Below are 24,962 nucleotides of genomic sequence, written 5' to 3' on the forward strand. Positions count from 1 at the left end.
CTGTTTGGCCCTCCGCGGCCTCTCCCGCACCTAACACTGCCCGGCACATTAAATGTGGCTCGAATGGCGGAGGGAGACAAACTGATCCATGCCTTCCGCGGTAGGGATGTGCTAAGGCCAAACGGTGACGCTGCGGGGAGAGGAACAGCCGGCGGGGCCAGCAGAGGGCACTGTGGGTGCGCCCCGCGAGGCAGGATGGGGAGGGCCAAGGCGAGGCTGCGGCGCGCACCTTCCGCAGGCCGCGCAGATGGCGGCGCCGGTTGGCGGGTCCGGGCCGGGGCCACCCCCGGGGCTGGAGGCGGCCCTGCAGAAGCTCGCGCTGCGGCGGAAGAAGGTGCTGAGCGCCGAAGAGATGGAGCTGTATGAGCTGGCGCAGGCGGCGGGCGGCGCCATGGATCCCGACGTGTTCAAGTGAGAGGGCACGGGTGGGGGCTGCGCGCTTGTCCTATCCCCAGATAGCCCTGCTCTGAGCCCCTGCCCGGCCACTGATCTATATATAAGGGCCCCTGTCCATTTCGGTACCCCCCAGGGGCCCAGAGTAGAGTCGGGGCCTTGAGGGAGGTGGCTCTCCTGGACCCAGCCCCAGTCAGCTAATCACGCCTGGCCTGTTCTCGCTGCAACAGACGGGCCCAGGGCCAGGAGGCTCACTGCGCACTGCGTCTGTTCTCACCAGGATCCTGGTGGATCTGCTGAAGCTGAACGTCGCGCCCCTCGCAGTCTTCCAGATGCTCAAGTCCATGTGTGCTGGGCAGAGGCTGGGGAGCGAGTCCCAGGACCCTGCTGCTGTATCCCTGCCCACATCGAACGTGCTGGAGACCCGAGGTCAGAGATGGGGTGCTCTCTGCCCCTGTGGCCCAGGCAGCTGGGTGGCAGGGGCCAGGAGGTGGGCAGTGCCCGGCACAGCACTGGCTAGTCCCTCAGCGGCCAGGCCTTTCTGTAGGTCTTCTCCCAGGACCCACTGGACCCAACCAAGGGCTCTCCCCTTTGGCGCAGTCCCCAGCTTTGGCCTCAATGCTAGCCTTGAGAGAGCACATCTAGATCAGGTGTAGGCAGAATGGGTATCCCAAAGTGACCCAAGTAGGCTAGGCCTCATCTGGGACTTTTGCTGTCCAGGCCTCTTCTCACTTCATCACTCACTGCCTTCATACCACAATTACAGGGACAAAACTGCTTTGGTTCCTGCTCTCATAGTATATACAGTCTCCAGGAAGTGCTCAGGGAGTGGACAGGCAGAGGCCTTCTTACAACCCCCTCCTCTGTACATACCCATCCCAGCTCCAGATCCTGCCCAGGAGTCTGGCCAGCTGAATTTTCCTTGGATTGTGGGCCAGGAGTCAGTGTGGCAGTCCTGGCTACCCTAGACACTCAGGGTGCAGAGGCTTGAGGGGCCTCCTCATTCCCAAGGGTTATGAATAGAGGTGCTGGTGATGAGGATGTCATGGCAGAACCCCCTGTGGGCCACTTCTGCTCCTGATGGCTGTCAGAAACCCTCTGAGATGCAGCAGAACCTCCTGGGCTGGCTCCTTGGCCAGAATACTCAGGCACTTACAGACATCCTAAGAAGCAGCTAAAATTAGAGTGGAGGGCAGGCTGGCCTCTTTGGGTGGGAGTGCCAGGGTCCTAGGCACTAGCACCTTCTTTCCTGAGAGGCCCTGGGCCTCCTCACTGACCAGTGCTCCATCTGCTCTCTTTGTGTCTCTCTCTGACCTGCAGAGGACTCCTTTCTCTCTGCCAAGAACTGTAGCCCCCCAGCAAGGTCCTCCTTTTCCTCAGCCCCGCGGCCTGCGGCCTCTCCGGTTCTGCACCACAGCCCAGCTGCCATGCACTCGCCTCTCTCTCCGGGGCCCCCCGGTTCCCTCCGGTTCTCTTGCTGCCTGTTCTCTCCTTTTGCAGGTTGCATTTATTGGTTTATCTCTGGGGGTTGGTGTGCTCTCTTGTTTCCTTGGAAACTGGCCCAAGAAAGCCAGAAAAGCTTTTAGCTACAAGGGCAGGATCCTGCTGGCTATGTCAGCCACACAGCTTAGAGACTGAGGACACAGTTTCATGGTTTATGAAGAGACAACCTGCAGTACTTCTAGAAGGGAACCAACACCCCTTACCCCCACCCCGGAGATTAACTGCGCTGGGTGAGATTTGTGCTCTGTAAAGGTGCCCTGATCCAGAGAAGGACAAGAGACCGAAGGGCAGGGAAGAGGCATGTGGCATGCTGTGAACTGCAAAGCCTTAGGTGTGAGAAATACCATGATGTCTTAGATACTGTCACATACATGGATGGGCATCCTGGAAGATACAATCATGATTCCCCTTTTCTGCTTGGGTCCTGAGCTGGGGATACCTTCCAGGCATTGCCAGGTGTGATGAGGTTGAAGGCCCAGTGCCAGGGGTGTGTGAGGACCTGAGATCCCATAGATGCTCTGCCTTTGCCCTCCTACACACCCCTCCCCACATCCCCCACCTCACCATTCCAGGTGCCACCTGAGCTTGGGCCAGGGAGGGGTAGGGAAGGGCTGAGAGGCAGGTCAGAGTAGGGGTGGGTGGACTACAGGCTGAGCTGAGGAATTGATGAGTGAGTTTCCAGAAGAAGGGAGAATCTGGGAACAGAGCCCTCCTCACTTGGTAGTGTGGTACCACTCGCTCAGTGACTGTGTGCCAGGCCGCCTTTCAGTGCTGAGGGCACAGTGGGGCTGCAGGGTAGACATGCTGTCAGTTCAGTGAGGAGATGGCTAGAAAAGTGACAGAGACAAAAATGGAAGCATCAAGGGTTAAGCAGGCGGGGGGAGGGGCTCTGGGTCAGCTGCAGAGTCCTGTGAGATGGGGTGGGGGGAAGGGGCCTGAGAGAAGAAAGGTGAGGCAGAGATACATGGTGTGCATCCAGGCCATTGGTGGGAGTTGGGCCTGAGCTGAAAGGTGGTGGGGAGAGAGGAGGATGGAGAGTCAAGAGGTATGCCATGGGCATGGCACTGGGAGCACTAGCATAGAGGGGTTGGGAAGATCAGAGGGAGCTCTGAGGGAGTTAGGGACAGGAGTGGATCACTGGGCCCCACAGAGTTGTTTTCTCCTTGAGTGCTCAGGCCTTGGGTCCTACTAGGCTGCTGGCTAGCAGCCAGGATATGAGGACACAGAGACCCTGGAGAGATGTGTGGTGTGGGTGAGGGTAGCCTGGGAAGGTTGTTGATGGGGAGAAGTTGGAGGGGAGCAGGGCAGTCAAGGGGCCATGCCAGGAGTATACTGCAGCAGAGAGGCAGAGGCCACCAGATAAGACAGATCTCTGAGACCACATGTCGCAGCACCTGTTCGTACAGACCTTCCAGCCACCTCATTATGGCAGAATCTGGGGTGGAGAAAATAGGAGTTGTCAGAGCGATCCAGCTGTGGGAACCATGGTGGCCTAGGATGATGATGGGGGTTTGGGGCAGTTGGGATTAACTGGCCTTAGCTTTCCCACAGAATCGGGGTATAGCGTTGCTCCAGGCCATGGGCTTGACTCTCTGGATTCCTGTCCCCTGATCATTGAGGTGGCTTGTGGGGACTTCACCAGCAAGCTGACTCATTTCTTTTTTTTATAAATTTTTTATTTATTTTTTTGTTACAGATATTTTACCTTTTTTACCCCATTGGCACCCCCCTCCCCACCCCATCCCCGCCTCGTCTCCGGAAGCTGACTCATTTCTGTCTCTTCTGGCAGAAAGGGAGGAAACAAGACCCTAAAAGCACAGAGGGGTAATTCTTGTCAGGGGGAGAATGTGGAGCTCTGAGGAAATTTTTAATTCAATTGAGTGTTGTCTGTTGAAATTTAGGGACACTATACATTTTAAAAAGATGTCCCTCCAGGACATGTAAGGTGAAGTTTGGTGTACAGAAGCTGTGAGCCTCAGGCAGAGCTGCACTGTTCAACATGGAAACCACAGCCCTGGGGTGAGGCTCTTGATAGGCACTTCGAGTGTAAGTACACAACACAAGTCCAGATGCCAAAGAATTGACCTAGAAGGGGAATGTGACACCTCACAAAATTCTTATATTGAGTACATGTTGACATGGTAATATATTGGGATTTTTTTTTTCTTTATTGATTTTTAGAGAGAAGGGAGAGGGAGAGGGAGATAGAAACATCGATGAGAGAGAACATCGATTGGCTGCCTCCTACATGCCCCCCAGCTGGGGATTTGGCCCACAACCTGGGCATGTGCCCTGACCAGGAATTGAACTGGTGACTTCTTGGTGCATGGGTGGACGCTCAGCCACTGAGCCACACTGGCCAGGCATATATTGGATATTTTTGGTTAACTAAAATATATTGCTTAATTTCCTGTTTTTACTTTTTAATATGGCTACTAGGAAATTTAAAATTATATATATATGCCTCACATAATTATTTGTACTAGACATCGCTGCTCCCGAACATTGATAATGTTTTTCCTGAAACACCTTGTCAGGGCTGTGTGTGTCTTTCGGGGAGGGGTCACACAAGGAAGACCACCTTCCAAGAAGCATACTCTATGTTAAGTGTTAAAAGTGTACATGGCCGTGGCCGGTTTGGCTCAGCAGTTAGATCGTTGGCCTGCGGTCTGGAGAGACCTGGATTCAGTTCCCGCTAAGGGCACGTACCTCAGTTGCAGTTTATCCCCGGCCCTGGTTGGGTCGTGTGGGTGGTGAGCACTCGATGTGTCCCTTTCACGTCGATGTTTCTCTCTCTTTCTCCCTCCCACTCTATCTGAACAAAATATCGAAAAATGTCCTCAGGTGAGGATAAAGAAAAAGTGTACATGTACATGTACACGTCCCGTGTGGCATGTCAATCTTTGCTATTGTTTCTATGTGTTCTGGAAGCACTGATTAAGCCCCTACTGTGAGCCCAGCCAGGTAGAGCAGCAAAACCAGCTGGTGGGTGCAGACCTTTCCCTGGCTCTCCAGCAATGGCCAGTGGCCTTGAAGACACTGGGTGACCTGCTGTGCTGCCTTGCCCGGGGTAGTGCACTCCTGGAGTGGGGCTGTAGTGCTCTCTTTCCATCTCCTCATTTCTTAACTGCCCTCCCCGCCCATCCCATTCTTTTTTTTCCTTTCTCACACAACATGCATTCAAGTGCATGGTCAGGGCCTGTCACTAGTATTTTGCCTTGTCCGCCCCACTGACCCATTCTGCCACAAGGTGGCGCTGCCATCATAAAGGAGAAAGCCCTCTCTTGGGGACCAGTAACTCCAGCAGGACTTGATAAATCTTTGTACCCAAACATCTCTGCTGGCAGAGCTTGCAGGGGGTGGTGAGTGGGACTCACGTGGGCCACACCAAAGATAAGTGACAGACAGGGTCCCACTGGGTCTGGTCATCTCCCCAGCTTCAGGGGCTCCCCAAATCACAGGGACTATTGGCTGGTGTTTTGGGAGTTTGCTTCATTGGGGGGTCACAAAACCCTGAGTAGACACAAGCTGGTTTTATGGGTAGGAGGAATACTGACTTTTGAAAACAATAAAACCACTGTTTTTAATATTCAGTGATGTTGTCTTTGTGCTGTCAGGAACCGGGCACATCCCTGCTCCCCAGCATGTGGTCATCCTTAGCTCAGTCCCATCCTCCATTCCATGTGACCAGCTCCAAAACGTTCTGAGCTGGGTTCCCTGGGGATGCCATGGCTGAGCCTAAGCCTGAGCCCAGCTGAATACAGCAGGTCTTTGCATTGCAGGCCCTGCAGACCACCCTCCTCCATCTTCCATCTCTATGGAAAGGCCTGAATGGATCTTCCCACTAACCCCAAGAGCATGGGATTCCTGAGGGTTCCATGAATCACACAGCTGGATAAATAGTCTACTTTCATTGTTAGATGGTTTTCTTAATGCCTTCTATGGCTCAAAGTAACTTTAGAGTCTTTTTTCTAGGATTTAGGGCCTTGTCAAATTTATAGAGAAACATCATTTGCCTTTTTCTACTTTCTCTCCTTGAGTTTCCAGAAGGACCCTTGTTATTACACTGAGGGCATAGGAGAACTCAAGTGTGACAGGCTGAAGAAAAGCTGGCTTCAAAGTTAGACCCACCTCTGAGACCCACCCTGCCACTTGCTGGCCGTGAGCTGAGCCTGAGCTGTACTTCTGAGTCCTTTGGCAAATGCCCCTTGTCGAGAGTTCATGGGATGCCCAGGGACCCAGGGTTAGGGTCCCTAACCCAGATGCTATAGAAGACCTAATTCTGGCCTGGGGAGGTGCTGTGGCCTCAAAGCTGGGCACTAGCATGTTGGGAGACACTGCAGGGTGGTGGGGCTCATGTACTCATAGGGATCCTTGCCCACTGACCAGAATATTGGCATTTGTACCAAAGAAAATATGGATGACAGTTCTCTCTGTATGTTTTTTGTGAGTCACTGACCTTGTCAGATTTAAAGGCAAGCTGAGTTGACTCAGCTTCACCCCACAACATGCTCCTCCTCCTCGGCTCTGGGAAACCTGTTACTATATCTTTATCAAATCAAGTGCACACAAGCACTTGAGTGAGAAGCCCAGGGAGGAGAGGCAGGGGAAACCTGAACTGTGGTGCTACTATAACCCTCCCCACCACACCAGGCAGCAAAAGACCCTGCTCTCTGAGGAAGAACATTCCAAAAATTACCTTAAAAGGGGCCATCCTATCCCTGCAGGAATCTATAGAACTTAGTTATCAGTATTAGAGAGCATGGAAAGTGAGTCTGATGTCCTATAGGAGCCAGGGTCAGCAGTCTCAATGCAGGTGCCTCGGCTTGCTCAAGGTGACAGATGGAGAAACAGGAATGACTTAACAGTCCCCAAGAACCTTTGTTGCATCTTTTATCCAATAACTCAAAATTCCCCCATGGCAGGCTATTTGACTCTAAACCCTGATGGAGACTGGGGGGCCAGACAGGGGACACACGTGTCCTGGTCAGAGCCCACAGGGCAGACCCTGGCTGAGGCTGGCCCAAAGGGGAGGGATTGAGCCAATTGGTGAGCCTGTTCTACCAGTACATTTTGTCCCCTGATGCTGTCAACACCCTGAGCCCAGGGAAGTCACTCATTTAAATAAAGCTCTAGCCTGGCCCATGTGGCTCAGTGGATTGAGCAATGTCCCATGGACTGAGAGGTCCCAGTTTGATTCCCAGTCAGGGCACATGCCCAGGTTGCAGGGCACATCCCTAGTAGGGGGCATACAGGAGGCAGTCAAATCATGTTTCTCTTTCACACTGATGTTTCTATCTCTCCCTCGAAAAAAAAAGAAAAAGTCAATAAAAACATATTAAAATAAAATAAAGCTCCAGTCCAGGCGTGGTTTACAGGTATTCCTGTATGCACACAAAAAAAGAATAAAGTAAGCAGATTACAAATCAAGGGCTAGACCAGTGGTCTCCATCTGAGTGTGACTACCTAGTGGTCAGGGCAAGTCTTGAGCAGTCAAACCTCTGCAGGAGCCCAGCCACAGGAGCTGGGAGTGAACCTGAGAGGAAGAGTCTTGACCACAGAATGTTTGCAGAATACTGAGAGGGAGGAAAACATGTAAGAGCTTTCAAGTTCAAAAGCCTGATTTCATCATCTATTGATGACTCCTGTGCTTCCTGTGTTATCAGTCTGATCAGCTCAGGCATGGATAATCCAGAGTGAGGAGAGTGCCTGGGGAGCAGTGAGATGCGGCCCTGCTGATAGTGAGCCCTCCTGTGCTGCTGGTAGGTGTGGCTAACCACTTATGCTTCCCAGGGCAAGAGTCAACTAACTGAGCTTCCCTCCCACTAAATTGACCATGGATACTTTCCCCCTCACTCTTTGCATGACTTCAATTCTAGGACACCCTAGAGGGCCTCCTGCACTCTACCAAGGATTGTTCTTGGATGTGCCATCTCCAGGCAGTCCTGAGCCTCAGAACTCTAGGCCAACATAGTGTCCTCGGCTGAAAGGACTGTAATAGAAACATCCTAGCTGTAAGTGTAGCTCAGGGAACACAAATAGAGATGCACTGTGATTGTGGAGTTTGCCTTGGTTCATAATGATTGTTTTCTGTGTCTGCTCAGGGAGAAACAAAGGCAGCACTGCTCTTGGTGGAGGCCCCGCCCTGGCAGAACGAAGCTGCCGGGAAGGATCCAGCCAGAGGATGCCCCGACAGCCCAGTGCTACCAGGCTGCCCAAGGGGGGTGGGCCAGGGAAGAGCCCCACCCGGAGCAGTACCTGAGCCAAGCAGAGACTTGTCACACCTACCTGCTGTGGGCTCCACCAGCTTCCTAGCAGAGGTTATGTATTTCCTCCAGTTGGTAATAAACCTTTTTGAAAAACTGAGGGTCCACTCAAAATGTTTTCTGTCATCCTTTGAATATGTTAAGGCACAAATATTGAGAATTAGTTCTGTGTGCTGATCCTGATTATGCTACAGTTGAACTAACTAAGTGACTTAAACCAGTGACTTCACCCTCCTGGACCTCATTTTCAGGTCTCGGAGAAGCTATCTGTGTTACTAGGTCTTTTACTAACAGATTTCAACACATTTTGCTTGAAGTAAAAGGAGTGACTCATTGAGACCATTCCCAGGGTGCTCAGGCGCAGCGAGAGGCCAGGGTTTGAGCATGGAGGAAGAACACTGTTACCACACACAGAATAAAGATGAATTGTGCAGAGCTTCGAACCTTCTGTGGGTCATGAATGTCATTAAGAATCCAATAGAGCTTCAGAAATTCTGTGCACACGCCCCCTTCCATGGACTTCAGATAAAAAAAACCCCAGTTCTACCCAGCCGGTGTGGCTCAGTGGCTGAGCATCGACCCATGCACCAAGAGGTTGCTGGTTCAATTCCCTGTCAGGACACATGCCCAGGTTGTGGGCCCAATCCCCAGTGGGGGCATGCAGGAGGCGGCCAGTCGATGTTCTCTCATCGCTGTTTCTGTCCCTCTCTCTCCTCTCTCAAATCAATAAAGAAAAAAAATTAAAAATAAATAAAAATCCCAGTTCTAAGGTTTTGTACTTTAGTGTATATGTCCCATCAGTGGATGAGCCTGAAAAATGGCAAATTCAATTGAAAAACCTAACTCAATTTTCCTAGAATTTAGTATATGTTTATACTTTGAAATCTTGGATTGGAAATATTGACTGCCCTAAGTCATGTCATGTAAGCAGTAGCTCCTTACAGGTTTGGGTAGTGCTGCACCCACCCCAAACCAGCCTTCCACGCATGCCTGGAAGACTGGGTTTCTATCCACTCCTGTAGGCAGACGAGTGTTTCCCAGCCAAGCACCACAGCAGACAGGTTTGATACAGAAACTTTAATAACAAACGACTTGAAACCAGTCAAGCCAAAGGGTAGCAGGAGAAAGCAGAAGAGAGGTACACCCACCAGCCACACTCCCATTCAGCATTCTTCCCCTTCTTCAGCTTCTGCTTCCACCGAATCCACGCCCACCTCTTCATAATCTTTCTCCAGAGCTGCCAGGTCCTCCCGGGCCTCGGAGAACTCCCCTTCCTCCATGCCCTCCCCCACATACCAGTGCACAAAGGCTCGCTTAGCATACATGAGGTCGAACTTATGGTCCAGGCGGGCCCAGGCCTCAGCAATGGCGGTGGTGTTGCTCAGCATGCACAGAGCCCGCTGTACCTTGGCCAGGTCTCCCCCAGCGACAACGGTGGGGGGCTGGTAGTTGATGCCCACCTGCCAGAGAGGGGAATAAAGCACTGTGTGAAGCTTCTGTTAAACCTAGAAATGGTGGCTGCTTTCCCAGAAACAGAAGGCATGTAGGTGCCCTCTGGCAAACCTAGCAGAGGCTTGGATCAATCTGTAGTCTCTGAGCCCTTTTTTTGTGCCAGGCAAGGTGCCAGGAAAGCAAGATGATGGTTTCCAGACAAAGAAAGACAAGTGGCCAGAGCGAGCCTGAAGGGCTGTGTCCCAGCAACTGTGACATGTGATAGGCACCCTGGTGATTAAACTGTTTTCCTTCTGAAGAAGAACTGTGCCCTGGATTCTTCATAGGTTACTTTCTCCATAGGCTTCAACAATAGGGAAATTGATCTCAACAGTGGAAGCCGTTTCTACCTAGTACACAGCTGTGATGGTATTGCAAGGGAAGGTCATACCCTGCTTTCCCACCAAACAGTCTGTGTGCACAGCAGAATGACAGGTACACTATCAGAGGGCCTAGGACCACTGCTATGACTACAACAGCAAGCGGTCTGTGTGTATGCTAAGTAGGAGGAAGGGCTGACATTCCGGGGCTTAGACCAAGAGGGAGGCATTCCAGACTTCAGGGGAGACAGGACCAGAGGTTTGGCAGCAGAATACAGACAGGGTCAGCTAGAGCTAGGGTCAGCAAACTTTGTTGTAGAGAGTGAGATAGTGCCCTGGCTGTGCCCTGGCCAGTTTGGCTCAGCAGTGAGTGTCAGCCTGCAGACCAATGGGTCGCCGGTTTAATTTCTGGTCAAGGGCACTACTTGGGTTGCAGGGTCAATCCCCGGCCCTGGTCAGGATTATGCGGAAAGCAACCAATCTCTCTTGCATGGATGTTTCTCTCCCTCCCTCCTTTCCACTCTAAAAATCAATGGGAAAAATAACCTCAGATGAGGATTTAAAAAAAAAAGAGTGAGATAGTACATATTCTATGCTGGGTGGGCTATACAATCTGTCACAGCCCCTCAATTATGTCTCTGTAGCACAAAAGCAGCCACAACAATAGGCCACTGAATGGCTGTGGCTGTGTTCATGTTAAATTTCACAAAATCAGGCACTGGTCCACCAACTATGCTAACCCCAGAACTAGAGGAAGAGGACCCAGTGTAGGAAGTCTTTGTTAAGAAACCAGTACAAGTCCTGGCCAGGTGGCTCAGTGGGTGGGAGCGTCATACTGTACACCAAACGGTGACAGATTCGATTCCAGATCAGGGCACATACCCATGTTGTGGGTTCAATCCCCAGTGAGGGTGGCATGCAGGAAGCAGCCAATTGATGTTTCTCTCTCACATCATATTCCTTCTTTCTTCTTCTCTCTAATATCAATTTAAAAAAATATTAGGCCCTGGCCAGGTAGTTCAGTTGGTTAGAGCAATGTCCCGATATGCCAAGGTTGTGGGTTCAGGGCACATACAAGAATCAACCAATGAATGCATAAATAAGTGGAACAACAAATTGATGTCTCTCTTTTTCTCTTTCCCCTCCTCTCTCTCTAAAATCAATAAAGAAAAATGTTAAAAGTATAATAAAAATAAAAATATTAGGAATGAATTTATAAATAACTCTCTAGGAAAACAATTTTTAAAAAAAAGAACGCAGAACAGCAGGCCTACCAGAAACAGTTGAGGGTCTGAGCCATAGGAGGCAGCATGAAAAGGAAGGTCCAGGGAAGCACAGATCCCAGAGGAAAAGAATAGGCAGGGTTCTGTAATCAAGTACAGAACTAAGCTGAAACATGACACCAAGGTTTCTTGTCTGTATCAAATGAAAGGCTGGTACAAACTGGAGTCCTGAGGCAAATTCAGGCCAAAATATTTAGGCTTACCAAGAGGAAGAAAAAGATGTTGCCATTATTTTTTTCACAAAAAGATGAATGATGCCTGGCCGGTGTGGCTCAGTGATTGAGCATGGACCCATACACCAGGAGGTCGCCAGTTGAATTCCCGGTCAGGGCACATGCCCAGGTTGTGGGCCCAATCCCCAGTGGGGGGCATGCAGGAAGCAGTCAATTGATGTTCTCTCTCATCGACGTTTCTCTCTCTCTCTCCCTTCCTCTATCTCTAAAATCAATAAAGAAAAAAAATTTTTTAGAAGAGTAATGATGATTTTTCTTTTTTTTTATCCTCACCTGAGGATTTTTTTGCATTTATCTTCAGATAAAGAGGGAAGGGGAGAGGGAGGAAAAGAGAGAGAGAAACATCAATGTGAGACAGACACATCGAGTGGCTGCCACCTACAGGACCCCAATCAGGGCTGGGGACAAATTGCAACCAAGGTATGTGCCCTTAGCAGGAACCAAACCTGGGACACTGGTCCGTGGGCCGAAACTCTAACCGCTGAGCCAAACTGGCCAGGGCAAAAGATTAATGATGATTTTTCTTTATCAAACACTTCATAGGATATTTAAATTGGGTTTAATTTCTACATACTTGCGGAATCTAGTGAGATTTAGTGACACAAATAGTAATACCCCAGTTTCAAATATCCACATGAAGTGGCAAAATGCCCAGGAAATATCTACATTTCTATTTTTCAAAAGTTTCTATTTTAAGAAAATTTCTATTATAAGAAAAAATACTCATTTCTAAGGCCAACCTACATTTTCCACCTTAATTTCCCCACCCAAATGGGAACACAGATCCTTCAGAAAACTTCCTGTTCTGTTAAAAAACTTTTCTCACCACAGACAGTAGTGTGATGACTCAGGCAGGAAGTTAAAAGACACCACTAGATAAATTACCACTCTGGTACACTAACTGATGACCAACATCCTAGCTGCCGAGGAACGGGGTATTCTCCACAAGGGCAGCATCCTATCGCAGGGTCTGCCGCAGGCTGAAAGGTAAAACCACTCGTTATCACCCAGTTCTACCTTAAATCCCGTTGGGCACCAATCCACAAACTGGATGGTGCGCTTGGTCTTGATGGTGGCGATGGCCGCGCTGACGTCTTTTGGCACCACATCACCCCGGTACAACATGCAGCAGGCCATGTACTTGCCATGGCGAGGGTCGCACTTGACCATCTGGTTGGCCGGCTCGAAGCAGGCATTGGTGATCTCGGCCACAGACAGCTGCTCGTGGTAGGCCTTCTCGGCTGAGATGACTGGGGCGTAGGTGGCCAGGGGGAAGTGGATGCGGGGGTACGGGACCAGGTTGGTCTGGAATTCCGTCAAGTCCACGTTCAGGGCCCCGTCGAAGCGCAGGGAGGCCGTGATGGAGGACACGATCTGCCCAATCAGACGATTGAGGTTGGTGTACGTGGGCCGCTCGATGTCCAGGTTGCGCCGACATATGTCATAGATGGCTTCGTTGTCCACCATGAAGGCACAGTCGGAATGTTCCAGGGTCGTGTGGGTGGTCAGGATGGAGTTGTAGGGCTCCACCACGGCCGTGGACACCTGGGGGGCTGGGTAAATGGCAAATTCGAGCTTGGACTTCTTGCCGTAGTCGACCGAGAGCCGTTCCATAAGCAGAGATGCAAACCCAGAGCCAGTGCCGCCTCCGAAACTGTGGAAGATGAGGAAGCCCTGCAGCCCCGTGCACAGATCCGCCTGAGAGAGAGCAGACACCATGAGCAACGCCTGTCAAAGCCACACTGCCAAGCTCCAACAAGCCTAGGTCACTTCTCTTTGCCTCCACAAGATCAAATGGATTCCATTCATGCCCAGAGAACACGCATCACACTTAGAGGTGAGGCGAAGCAGATACTAAACATGTATGGACGCACCACAGTCACACCAGAAAGGAAGACACGGGTTCACGAATTGGCCTGGGTTTTGCCAAAATGACCCTAGAGCTCTTCTAGAGGTTTTCCCAGAGCTCTTCTTACCAGTTTGCGGATCCGGTCCAGGACCAGGTCGACAATCTCCTTGCCGATGGTGTAATGGCCTCTGGCGTAATTATTGGCCGCATCTTCCTTCCCAGTGATCAGCTGTTCTGGGTGGAAGAGCTGCCTGTAGGTCCCTGTGCGCACTTCATCTACAAAGAGGACACATGTGTCATGGCCTTTAAGGACGATTGTTAACTCACCAGCATGCTCAGATTTGGGGACCATTCAATTCACCAAGCACATGCTGTTCCTTGTAGGTCAACAGCATCAGTGTGTCACTGGGAGTCTGTGAGACACAGAGCACATCTACAATCTATGGCTCTAGGGAGGTAAACTCAACCCATGGCACAAATACCAGCATGACCGGTTCCTAAAGAAGAGAACAGAGCTCTCACCCCTGCAGACAGGCAATACTACATATGCATATTTCTTTCACACCAAAAGTTAGAATTTTAAAAACCCTTCATACTGGACAGTCACTATATCAGCATGATTTTTGCCAAGTGGTCCTATCAGGGCGTCTATGTGGCCTGTGTCTCAGACTTTAGGGTGACATTCTGTCATCTCCTTGATGACCACTGACACATGCTCTCTTTGCAGCTCTCCTTGGAAACTACCTCAGGCATCTAATCTGGAGGAACCCAATAAATGTCCTCTACTTTCTGTGTCTGAAATGCAGTCAAAACTCTCAAGCACCAGCCTGTAGAGTGCACAGAAGGATGGATGCGTGTCCAGGCACCCTGCAGGCTGGGTCTACAAGACCACCTACCTGCCTGGGGCTGAGGCAATCATGGATGAATCTGTCATGAGCCCAGCTTACTCCTTGCAAAGCAGCTTTTGTCTGTGTTAGGTTTTCCTAAATCAGGAGCCTAAGCCCCACATTTCAAGCACTAGCCTTTCAGTTTCCCATCTAACACGATCACAGACATACCTGTCTGTGTGTCTCTCCATCCTTCTGCAGAGGAATTCCAAAAAGCACCTATGGGGATTTAGGAAGGCTCTCCTGGCTCCCCTGGAAGCTGCCCTAATTTGCCAGAATACCTACCGACCACAGTGGGCTCCAGGTCCACAAACACTGCTCTGGGCACATGCTTGCCAGCCCCAGTCTCGCTGAAGAACGTGTTGAACGAGTCATCCCCACCACCAATGGTTTTGTCACTTGGCATTTGCCCATCAGGCTGAATTCCATGTTCAAGGCAGTATAATTCCCAGCAGGCATTGCCGATCTGGACACCGGCCTGCCCCACATGGATAGAAATGCATTCGCGCTGGGGAACAGAACATAAATGTGAAACCCATTAGTTCTCAAGGCAATTGTCACTATATGGCATGAAAGTAAAACCTAATACCAAAAATTAGTACAGTCATGCATCCCTTAATGACAAATACGGTCTGCAAAATGCATCACTAGGCAATTTCTTGTCACTGCAAACATTATAGAGTGTACTTACACAAACCTAGATGGTATACCCTACTACACACCTAATTATATGGTACAGCCTACTGCTCCAACACTACAATTTTGTACAGCATGTTACTGTACTGAATACTGTAGGTAATTATAACATAATGGTATGTATTTGTGCATCTAAACATATTTATACATAAAAAAGGTACAATAAAAATACAGTATAGCCCTGGCCAGTTTGACACAGCAGTTAGAGTGTTGGCCCTCAGACCAAAGAGTCACGGGTTCTATCCCAGATCCTGGTCAGAGTCATGCAGGAGGCAAGCAATCAACGTCTCTCTCACATCGATATTACTCTCCCTCCACCCCCACCTTCCATTTTTCTGGAAATCAATGGAAAAGTATCCTCGGGTGAGGATTAACAACAACAACAAAAATATCATATAAAATGGTACACCTGTATAGAGTACTTATCCAGAATGGAGCTTGTAGGACTGTAAGTTAAGTAGTGAATGAATGTAAAGGCCTAGGACATTACTGTACACTACTGTAGACTTTATAAACACTGTCCTACAAGCCTTCCTCTTATTCCCTTCCAACAGGGTCAGAAATAGAACCTCAAAGTTGTCAATGCTGCTCCATGTACAGGGATGTGGGGTCGATTGGAAATATCAAAGAGAAACTGGCTGTGTAAGGCACAGATTATCATAATAGTGACTGTCAGGAGGAAGTAAAAGGTGGCTTAAGGATCAACAGGAATAAGAAATCAAGACGGAGATATAAAGGAACATATGGGATTGTCATGGCCATGTGGTTTTGGCTATTGCATGTTGGAACAGTAGTCAGATTAAGGAACTTTATGGTATTCATAAAAAAAAGAAGGGTATGTCCGGATGGTGTGGCTCAGTGGATTGAGCAATGTCCCATGGACTGAGAGGTCCAGGTTCAAATCCCAGTCAGGGCACATACCCAGGTTAAGGGCTCAATCCCCAGTGGGGGCATACAGGAGGCAGCCCACTGATACTTCTCTCTCACATCAATGTTTCTATCTCTCTCTCTCTCCTCTCTCTCTAAAAAATCAATAAAAACCTATTTTAAAAGAAAGAGGGTATTTAACATGAACAGGTTGTGGAATTGAGCACTCATTTTGAATCTGGAACTTTATTTTTGGTTCCATTGACCCTATCTGGCACAAAATGTTCTCTCTGGGATTGATTTCATGGAAGAAATAAAACTTATCTATACTTACATCATTACAATCTGAAAGTATTTTTTCAGCATAGGGACAGGCTGGTGCCACACTATCACAGAAAGCTTTTATTAAAGTGGCAGTGGCACTTAATACTTGTTAAGGTAGCTCCTGTGGACCTGTGTCCTTGTACAGCAGTGTACTCTGAAGACCATCAAGCTAGATTGGGGAGGACTGTAGCAGCCTCTGAATATGTAGCACTGGGGGAGGGGGCAGGCTCCCAGAATGTTGGAATTACATTAGAAATCAGTAACACAAAAGATATCTGAAAAATCCGTAAATATTTGAAAATGAATAACAAAGGGAATTAGGAAGTCTTTTGAATGTAATGAAAATGAAAACATGATAAACCAAAATTTGTGGGATACAGCTAAACAGTGCTTAGAGGGAAACATATATAAAATGCTTTTATCTGAAAAAGAAAGGTCTAAAACCAATGATCTATAAATATTTTCCAGAATATAGAAAGGAACACTTCCCAACTCATTTTATAAACCAACATTACCCTGATACCAAAACCAAACAAGCTGTAAGGAATCTACAGACCATGAACACAGATACAAAAATTTGTTCAAAATTTTCAAAACCAATGAAATTTTCTAGGTTTCCACCTTTACTAGAAAAAGAGTAAATATCCAAATCATATAGAAAAAATAAATAATTCAAAGCATAAAATGGAAAAAAAAATCAATGAAACCAATTTGCTCTGATCAAATTGATAAACCCTTAGCCAAATTAATCCCCCCCAAAAAGAAATACACAAAATGCCAATATCAGGAATGAAAAATAGGCTATTGCTATTAAGATGTTATGTATTTATTTATTTTTAATAATTTTTCTTTTTTTTTTTATCCTCACATGAGGACATTTTTTGCATTTATCTTCAGATAGAGCAGGAGGGAGAGAGGAGGGAAGAGAGAGAGAGAAACATCAATGTGAGAGAGACACATTGACTGGTTGCCACCCACACAACCCCAATCAGGGACAAACTGCACCCAAGGCACATGCCCTTAGTGGGAACCAAACTCGGGACTCTGGTCCGTGGGCAGACACTCTAACCGCTGAGCCAAACTGGCCAGGGCATATTTTCAATAATTTTTCTTTATTGATTTTAGAGAGAGAGGAAGGGAGAGGGAGAAGAGATAGAAACATCAATGAGAGAGAACATCAATTGGCCACCTCCTGAATGCCCCCCACTGGGGATTGGGCCCACAACCTGGGCATGTGCCCTGACCGGGAATCGAACCAGCAACCTATTGGTGCATGGGTCAACACTCAACCACTGAGCCACATCGGCCAGGCTTAAGATGTTATTTAAAAAGATAAAATAATATTATGAAAAAAAAAGAAAGATTATGAGTTTAACTTGAGTTTCCATGCCTTTTAAATGAATGTTTGGCTTTTTTCAAGGCTCTAGGAAGGCATAAGTACTGTAAATTTAGACAGCATTTGAATTGCTTCAGCTAAACAAAGAATTAAAAAGAATTACTGTAGTGCCTGGCCGGTGTGGCTCAGTGGTTGAGTGTCAACCCATGCACCAAGAGGTCACCAGTTCGATTCCTGGTCAGGACACATGCCCAGGTTGTGGGCCAAATTCCCGGGCGGGGGTGAGGGGGCATGCAGGAGGTGGCCAATCGATGATCTCTTTCTTCGATGTTTTTCTCTCTCTCTCCCTCTCCTTTCCTCTCTCTCTAAAATTAATAAAGAAAATTTTTTAAAGAATTATTGTAATAAAGTTATTAATGATTTGAAGAGACTTTTTTAAGGAAACAAATAAGTCAAAATGAAGAAATAAAAGCCCAAACTATGAATCTCAAAAAAAAAAAAGAGAGAGAGAGAACATTGCGAACAACTCTGTGCCAATAAATTCAGCAATGTAGATGAAATAAACAAATTCCTCATATACACTACTAAAGCTCACTCAAGAAGAGATAATCAAAATAAAAATAGAATAGACGGTCAAAATGGCCACATCATGATCCAGATAATTTTAAACATAGGTATTATTTTCCCATCATATAATCATGATTATATTACAGTTCAGAAATCTCAAACTACTTCAAGTTATTTCTCATCTCCTAACCCATCATTATAATCTCCTAACTCTTAAGAGTGATAGTCTGGCCCTGGCCAGTTTGGCTCAGCAGTTAGAGCGGCGGCCCACCGACCAGAAATTCCCAGGGTTCGGTTCTTGCTAAGGGCACATGCCTCAGTTGCAGTTTGTCCCCGGCCCCAGTTGGGGTCATGTGGGTGGTGGCCAGTTGATGTGTCTCTCTCACATCGTTGTTTCTCTGTCTCTTCCTCCCTCTCTCCCTCCTATTCTATCTGAAGATGAATGCAAAAATAAAAAGAGTGATAGTCTAGAAGCCTAGAAATTCTGCTTCTGGCCTTGTCCTTAGTAAGTGAAAGACAAGGGGCTAAATCACAGTCACTAATCTAATTCTGGTTCCAACTACAATACTGAGCCAGAAAAAAATTACCCTTAGAAGCAAGAACAAATTCTCCAGAAGTTACTCAACTTCATGAAGAGGCTCTGGGATACATAAAATAGGATTGTAAACATAATTTCTGCTGCTGGGATCACCATTAAATTCATCTTGAGACAGAAACCCTCTGACACAAAGGAAAAGTACCTGGAATGTCCAACATTTTCTCAGAGATCAGTGTAAATTCTTTTTTATCCTTACCCGAGGGCACTTTTTTTTTGCATTTATCTTCAGACAGAGCAGGAGGGAGAGAGGGAGGAAGAGACAGAGAAACATCAATGTGAGAGAGACTTGCTGCCACCCACACAACCCTAACCAGGGCTAGGGACAAACTGCAACCAAGGTACATGCCCTTAGCAGGAACCAAACCCAGGTCTCTCTGCACTAACCGCTGAGCCAAACTGGCCAGGGCTCTTTCTTTTTCTTTTTTATTTATTAATTTGTTTTTGTTACAGATGTTTCTCAGTTTCCCCTCATTGACACACTCCTCCCCTTCTCCCCCTCCTCCATCCCCTATGTCTATGTTCATTGGTCATGCATGTAAGTTCTGTAGATTATCTCTTCTCCTCCGAACCCCCCTCCTCTGAGGCTTGTCAGTCTGTACCCCCAACCTCTATGTCTCTGGGTTAATTTTGTTCAGCAGTTTGTTTAGTTTCTTCTTTTTTATTTTTAATCCTCAGTTTAGAGAGGAAGAGAAAGAGAAAGAGAGAAACAGAGAGAACATCAATCGGTTGTCAGTCGGTTGTCTTTCACACATGCCCCAACCAAGGATAGAACTGGCAACCTTTTGGTCAACCTTTTGGTGCACAGGACAACGCTCAACCAATTGAGCCACTCTGGCCAGGTTCAGGGTAAATTCTTTTAGGTTATATTCACACCTACTCGTTACCAAATTTAACTGGTTTGACTCAGTACTGTGACCTTTTTTTTCTTTATTGATTTTAGAGAGAGAGGGAGGGAGAGAGAGACAGAAACGTGGCTGAGAGAGAACATCAATTGGCCGCCTCCTGCATGTCCCCCACTGGGGATTTGGCCCACAACCTGGGCATGTGCCCTGGCCAGGAATCAAACTGGTGACCTCTTGGTGCATAGGTCAATGTTCAACCAGTGAGCCACACCAGCTGGGCAGTACTATGAACTTTTAAAATCATGTTTAGGCATTTCAAGTTGAGAAGACGCTATTATACCAACAAGCAATGGCCAAACAGTTCTTCTGAAAGTATTAATCACAGTATTTTCTTTTTAAGACAGACTTTGCTAAAAATAACAATTCCTAAAAATAATGAAAAGCATACTCCCCCTCTCCCCCTTATCCAGAACCTTCTTTTTACCTGTCAGGTAATAGAACATACCTTTCCTTTACACTTAGAATAACTCACCTCTACAAAAAAATTTTTTTATAAGCTTGATTTCATACCGTACAATGACCAACAAGAGAAGCTTCTAAATCAACTTTACAAAGAGAAAATGGCTCTGGCCTGTTTGGCTCAGTGGTTAGAGCATTGGCCTGCGGTCCAGAGAGACCCAGGTTCGGTTCCCACTAGGGGCCTTGGTTGCGGTTTGTCCCCAGCCCTGGTTGGGTTGTGCAGGTGGTGGCCACTCGATATGTCCCTTTCACGTCGATGTTTCTTTCTCTCTCTCTCTCTCTCTCTCTCTCTCCCCCACACACACTCTATCTGAACAAAAAAAAAAAAGGAAAAATGTCTTTGGGTGATGATAAAAAAACAAAAACCAAAGAGAGAATGGTGAGGTTAGAATGAGTTATTATGTAGTTACATACTTTTTATAGTTTGGAAGCTACCACAGTGATCAGAAGAAGCAACTGAGGTGGAAATAACTAGCCATCAGCCTCAGTTAACTGGAAACAAGTGAAACTTGAACAGGATCATGTAAAGTCCTGCCAGAGGGTCATTCTGGCCTCTCTCCACATAAGGCTGTCTCTTGGGCACCACTTGTTTTTTTTGTTTGTTTGTTTGTTTGTTTTATCCTCACCCGAGGACATTTTTGCACTTATCTTCAGATAGAGCAGGAGGGAGAGAGAGAAACATCGACGTGAAAGGAACACATCGAGCGGTTGCCACCCACATGACCCTAACTGGGGTCAGGGACAAACTGCAAAGGGGTTACCTGCCCTTAGCGGGAACCGAACCCAGGACTCTCTGGTCCACGGGCCAATGCTCTAACTGCTGGGCCAAAACGGCCGGGGCGGGCACCACTTGTTTTAGAAGTGCACAATGACGGAGGTGTTGGTTGGGTTCCATCGATATGTAAACTATTAATGTATTAATTCAACAGTATCTAGTACATACCTATGAGCCGAGGATATAAAAATTAACAAAATAGCCCTGACCTGTTTGCTCAGCCGTTAGAGCGTCAGCCCGCGGACCAATGAGTCGTGGGTTCCATTCTGGACAAGGGCACAGACCTCGGTTGTGGTTCGTCCCCAGCCCTGTTCAGGGTCATGTGGGAGACAACCAGTCAATGTGTCTCTCTCATGTCAATGTTTTTCTCTCTCTCTCCCACTCTATCTGAAGATAAATAGAAAAATAGCCTCGGGTGAGAATTAAAAATAAAAATTTTTTTTAATTAACAAAATAAAGGCAGAAGCCCACTGTGCTATGGGAAAACAGTAATTCTTACATATTGCTTTTGGAAAAGAATCTGACAATATCTACCAAATCACAGCCATCCATTTCTGGCATCCCATATACACCTGCACCAGTAAGAAACGGCTAGTACACAGATTACTTACTGTACTTTTATGTGTAAAACACTAGAAACCATCCAACTATCCAGTGACACAAAACAGGCTGAATAACCTACAGCCACTCACTGGAATACTATGCCTCAGTAAACAACAATGCAGATCTTCATATGCTGATAAGGAGGGCGCTGGATTTTTTTTATACAATGAAAAACCAAGGAGCAAGAGTGTATATATACTGTGTACTACTTTTGAGGCAAGAAAGTGAGGGGTGGAAGTAGATCTATCTATTCCTGTTTGCTTGGTTTTGTGTGTGTGTGTGTGTTTTTTTTAATCCTCACCCCGGACACTTTTGCATTCATCTTCAGATAGAGCGAGAGGGAGAGAGAGAGGAAGAGAGAGAGAGAAACATCAATGTGAGATGTGAGAGTGACACATCAACCGGCTGCCACCCACACGACCCCAACTGGGGCCGGGGACAAACTGCAACCGAGGTACGTGCCCTTAGCGGGAACCGAACCCTGGTCTCTCTGGACTGCGGGCCAACACTCTAACCGCTGCGCCAAACCCCACGGCTGCTTGGTTTTGTTTTTAAGAAACTATATGCAAAAACAAACAACCAAAAATAAAAATACTGTTAACGGAGAAAGCAAGATTTTTCAGCATATACCATTTTCTATCTTTCTTATTTCAATAGTACCTTGTAAATATTGCCTATTTTTGTAAGCGCCCTCAGAAGCTCACACAGCATAGCAAAGGCGAACAGGAGAGAGTTCAAGAGCAACATGGTGTTGCTTCGGAAAGGAAGAGTCTGGAAGGGTGAGAGCAGAGGGCCACTGTACCTGCGGCGTGTGTCTGGCGCCCACCCTTGACCCACATGCTCCGGACACTACCCCTGGTAGCGCCTGGGTCCCAGCGCTATCGGGTCAGGGGTGACACTCTCCTGCCCTCCTACTGCCACCTGGGCCTAGCCGCCCCCCCCCCCCCCCCCCCCCCCCCCCCCCGCCTACACGGCCCGCTGTACCATGGTGGTCACCGCCTGGCCTCACGCTGTGCTCCTACTTCCACTCCGTCCAAGTCTAACTCCACGCTTCCAAATGCCCGCCCTTTGCGCCACGCACCGAGTTCTGATTGACATGCCACCTGCCCAACTGCCATTAGCTCCAACTGCTGTGGGGGACGGGCCTTAGGACAGGGCCTGATTGCAATTGGCCATTTTCATGAATTACAAAATCTCTCTTTTGATTGGTCGTCATTTTGGGCGGGAAGTGGCAACTCCTCGGCAGCCATGGGGAGCAGATGCCTGTTGTGCAGCTGTGAGGGGCGGCAGCAGCGTGAAGGAGGAGCCCTTGGTTATGGGTGGAGGCCCCTCTACTGTACTTTACACCTCTTGAGCTCAATTGTTTATGGGTAAAATGTAGTTTTACTACAAATCTGTCCAGGGGTGTCAGAAGTTAGGAGGGCTGGTAACTGGGACAGGCCTTTGCAGACTTAAGCTAGAGCAAATACCTGTAAGAGCTATTCAGTTAGCGTCCTTTTACTATTGCTGATATTAGCAATAGTAACATCCTAACATCCTAGGCTAGTAAGAATTTATTTTTATTTTTTATGTATTGATTTGAGAGAGAGAGAAATGTCAATATGTTGTTCCACTTATTTAAGCATTCATTGGGTGATACTTGTATGTGCCCTGACTGGGGATTGAAACTGACCTTGGCATATCAGGATGATGCTCTAACCAACCTAGCTACTTGGCCAGGACATGAAGTTTAAAGTCCAAGGTGTGTCAGGGGACCAATCTATGTACTGGGGCTCTTGCAGGAGCATGTGATGTGGACCACAGGGGATAAGCTCCCTGAAGGAAGTGGCCAGGAAGCTGTAGGAGGGAGGGAGGGGTTAAGTCTACCTTCCACGAGACTTGGAACATCTCAGCAGGGTCTCAAAGAAAGTATCTTGAGTTTTCCAAGCAGCAAAAAGGAATGGATGGGGTGTGCATGGCAGGCATGGGAACAGGAGGTCAGAGGGCAGGGAGATTCGGCTGGGCTTGTGGACTGCCATGTAAAGGGTGACACTGGAGCTTCTGGATGGGGCTGATGTAATCACAGCCAGATAGAGGAGATTGACTTGGGTGGGCAGAAGCCAGTCAGCAACACCTGCAGGTTGAACTGGCGTTTTAGGGGAAGCATATGGCAGCAAGGAGAAGAGGGGGAGGGGACCCCACAACTGGTCATTACAGAAGGCCAAGGATTACCTACACATTCACACACATTGGTGAAAGGACACACAGAATTTCCAAGGTTTCTGGAAGGGTGACTGAAGCCCTCAAGTCACCTCTGGCTCAAAGTTCCCACCATGCCTGCTGCTGATCCATGGAAGAGTCTGAGTTTACCCCACAGAGGTAAAGAGCCCCTTCTCTTGGCTCTTCTAAGCACAACCTGAATAAGTCGAAATTTTCATAGAGAAGGCAGGGTCAAAAAGGAGTTAAATATAGAAACTATAAGAAAAAACTAAAGTAGCCCTGGCTGGTTTGGCTCAGCAGTTAGAGCATTGGTCGGCCCACGGACTGAAGGGTCTCGGGTTTGATTCCCAGTCAAGGGCATGCACCTGGGTTGCAGGTTTGATCCCTGGCCCTGGTCAGGGTCATGCGGGAGGCAACCAATTGATGTGTCTCTCACATGGATGTTTCTCTCTCTCTCCCTCCCTCCCTCCATTCTACTCTATCTAGAAATCAATGGAAAAAGTATCCTAGGATGAGGATTAACCAAACAAAAAAAGGGCAAAAGAGCTGAATAGACTCCCACCAAAAGGCAAATAAGCAGATGAAAAGATGCTCACCAAAGATTACCCGAGGGCCACTGAGCCAGACCATACTCTCATCTTAACAGAAACCTGCCTAATGCTAGCAGCCCCTACACTTTTCTAGTGGGGGGTGCGGGGCTGGATGGTGGAGTATATGTGTTGGGGTGGGAATCAAGGAGGGTGTCTGCAGCAGGGGCAAGTGGGTAGGCTCTTGACCCCTCCAGACCTACATCTCTCTCTCTCTCTCTTTTTTAAATGACTGAAAAGTTCTAAAACCACAGCTTCTGGAAGAATCATTTGTTCTTGCCAGTCTTGTACCTTTCTTCGAACTTGACCTTGGCCTCCCATCAGGGCTTGTGTTTCAGAGCTGGATCTCTGAAGACGTCCTTGTTGACAAGTTTTGTCCAAGGGGATATTCACAGAGTACCCTGTGGGCATGAAGTGACTGTAATTATAAACTTTCACAAAAGACTTGATCTTTGATATCTTGGCAATTTTCTTCTTGTCCATGGCCAGCTGTCACTTTGCAGGGACAGCAGTCAATTCCAGCCACCAGAGCAAGGCTGTAGGGGCCGTCTGAGGTGCTGTCGTCAATGTTCTTCACGATGACCACTTTGTGTCCAGAGTAGCATTCAGCCACCAGCACCACCTTCCCGGGTTTCATAAACTTGCCCATTTCAAAGGCGGCCACTCAGGCCTAGAGCAGAAAGGAAAGAACCTAGACCTAGATCTTAATCTCACCTGCCTCCCAAGGTCACCCAGATGACTCTGGCTAGTCACTTACTTATCTGTGTCCTTGGCTTCCTCCTCTGCAAACAGTAATGGGGCTTTCCTAGATCTGGTGAGCTCTG

The 24,962-nt window shown here is 47.9% G+C and overlaps 2 protein-coding genes and 1 pseudogene across 2 annotated transcripts; 1 reads left to right on the top strand and 2 right to left on the bottom strand.

Annotated features, from left to right (window-relative positions):
- The first annotated feature begins 223 nt into the window (after positions 1 to 223).
- On the top strand, positions 224 to 8,262 carry MZT2B (mitotic spindle organizing protein 2B). Its single transcript, XM_036276192.1, has 3 exons — positions 224 to 411; positions 674 to 822; positions 8,001 to 8,262. Exons 1-3 carry the CDS (start codon positions 248 to 250, stop codon positions 8,156 to 8,158), a joined length of 471 nt encoding a protein of 156 aa, XP_036132085.1. The 5' UTR covers positions 224 to 247; the 3' UTR covers positions 8,159 to 8,262.
- A 1,063-nt stretch (positions 8,263 to 9,325) lies between these two features.
- Positions 9,326 to 16,588, bottom strand: LOC118640348 (tubulin alpha-3 chain-like). The gene is made up of 5 exons (XM_036277273.1): positions 16,572 to 16,588; positions 14,511 to 14,734; positions 13,466 to 13,614; positions 12,507 to 13,187; positions 9,326 to 9,622 (listed from the first exon to the last, which is right to left on the bottom strand). Coding segments are annotated over exons 1-5 (1,353 nt in total). The 5' UTR covers positions 16,574 to 16,588.
- Positions 16,589 to 24,380: 7,792 nt separating this feature from the next.
- LOC118640197 lies at positions 24,381 to 24,787 on the bottom strand (annotated as a pseudogene).
- Positions 24,788 to 24,962: the final 175 nt, after the last annotated feature.

Source organism: Molossus molossus, unplaced genomic scaffold, assembly GCF_014108415.1.
Source record: "Molossus molossus isolate mMolMol1 unplaced genomic scaffold, mMolMol1.p scaffold_m16_p_22, whole genome shotgun sequence".
Classification (NCBI taxonomy): domain Eukaryota; kingdom Metazoa; phylum Chordata; class Mammalia; order Chiroptera; family Molossidae; genus Molossus; species Molossus molossus.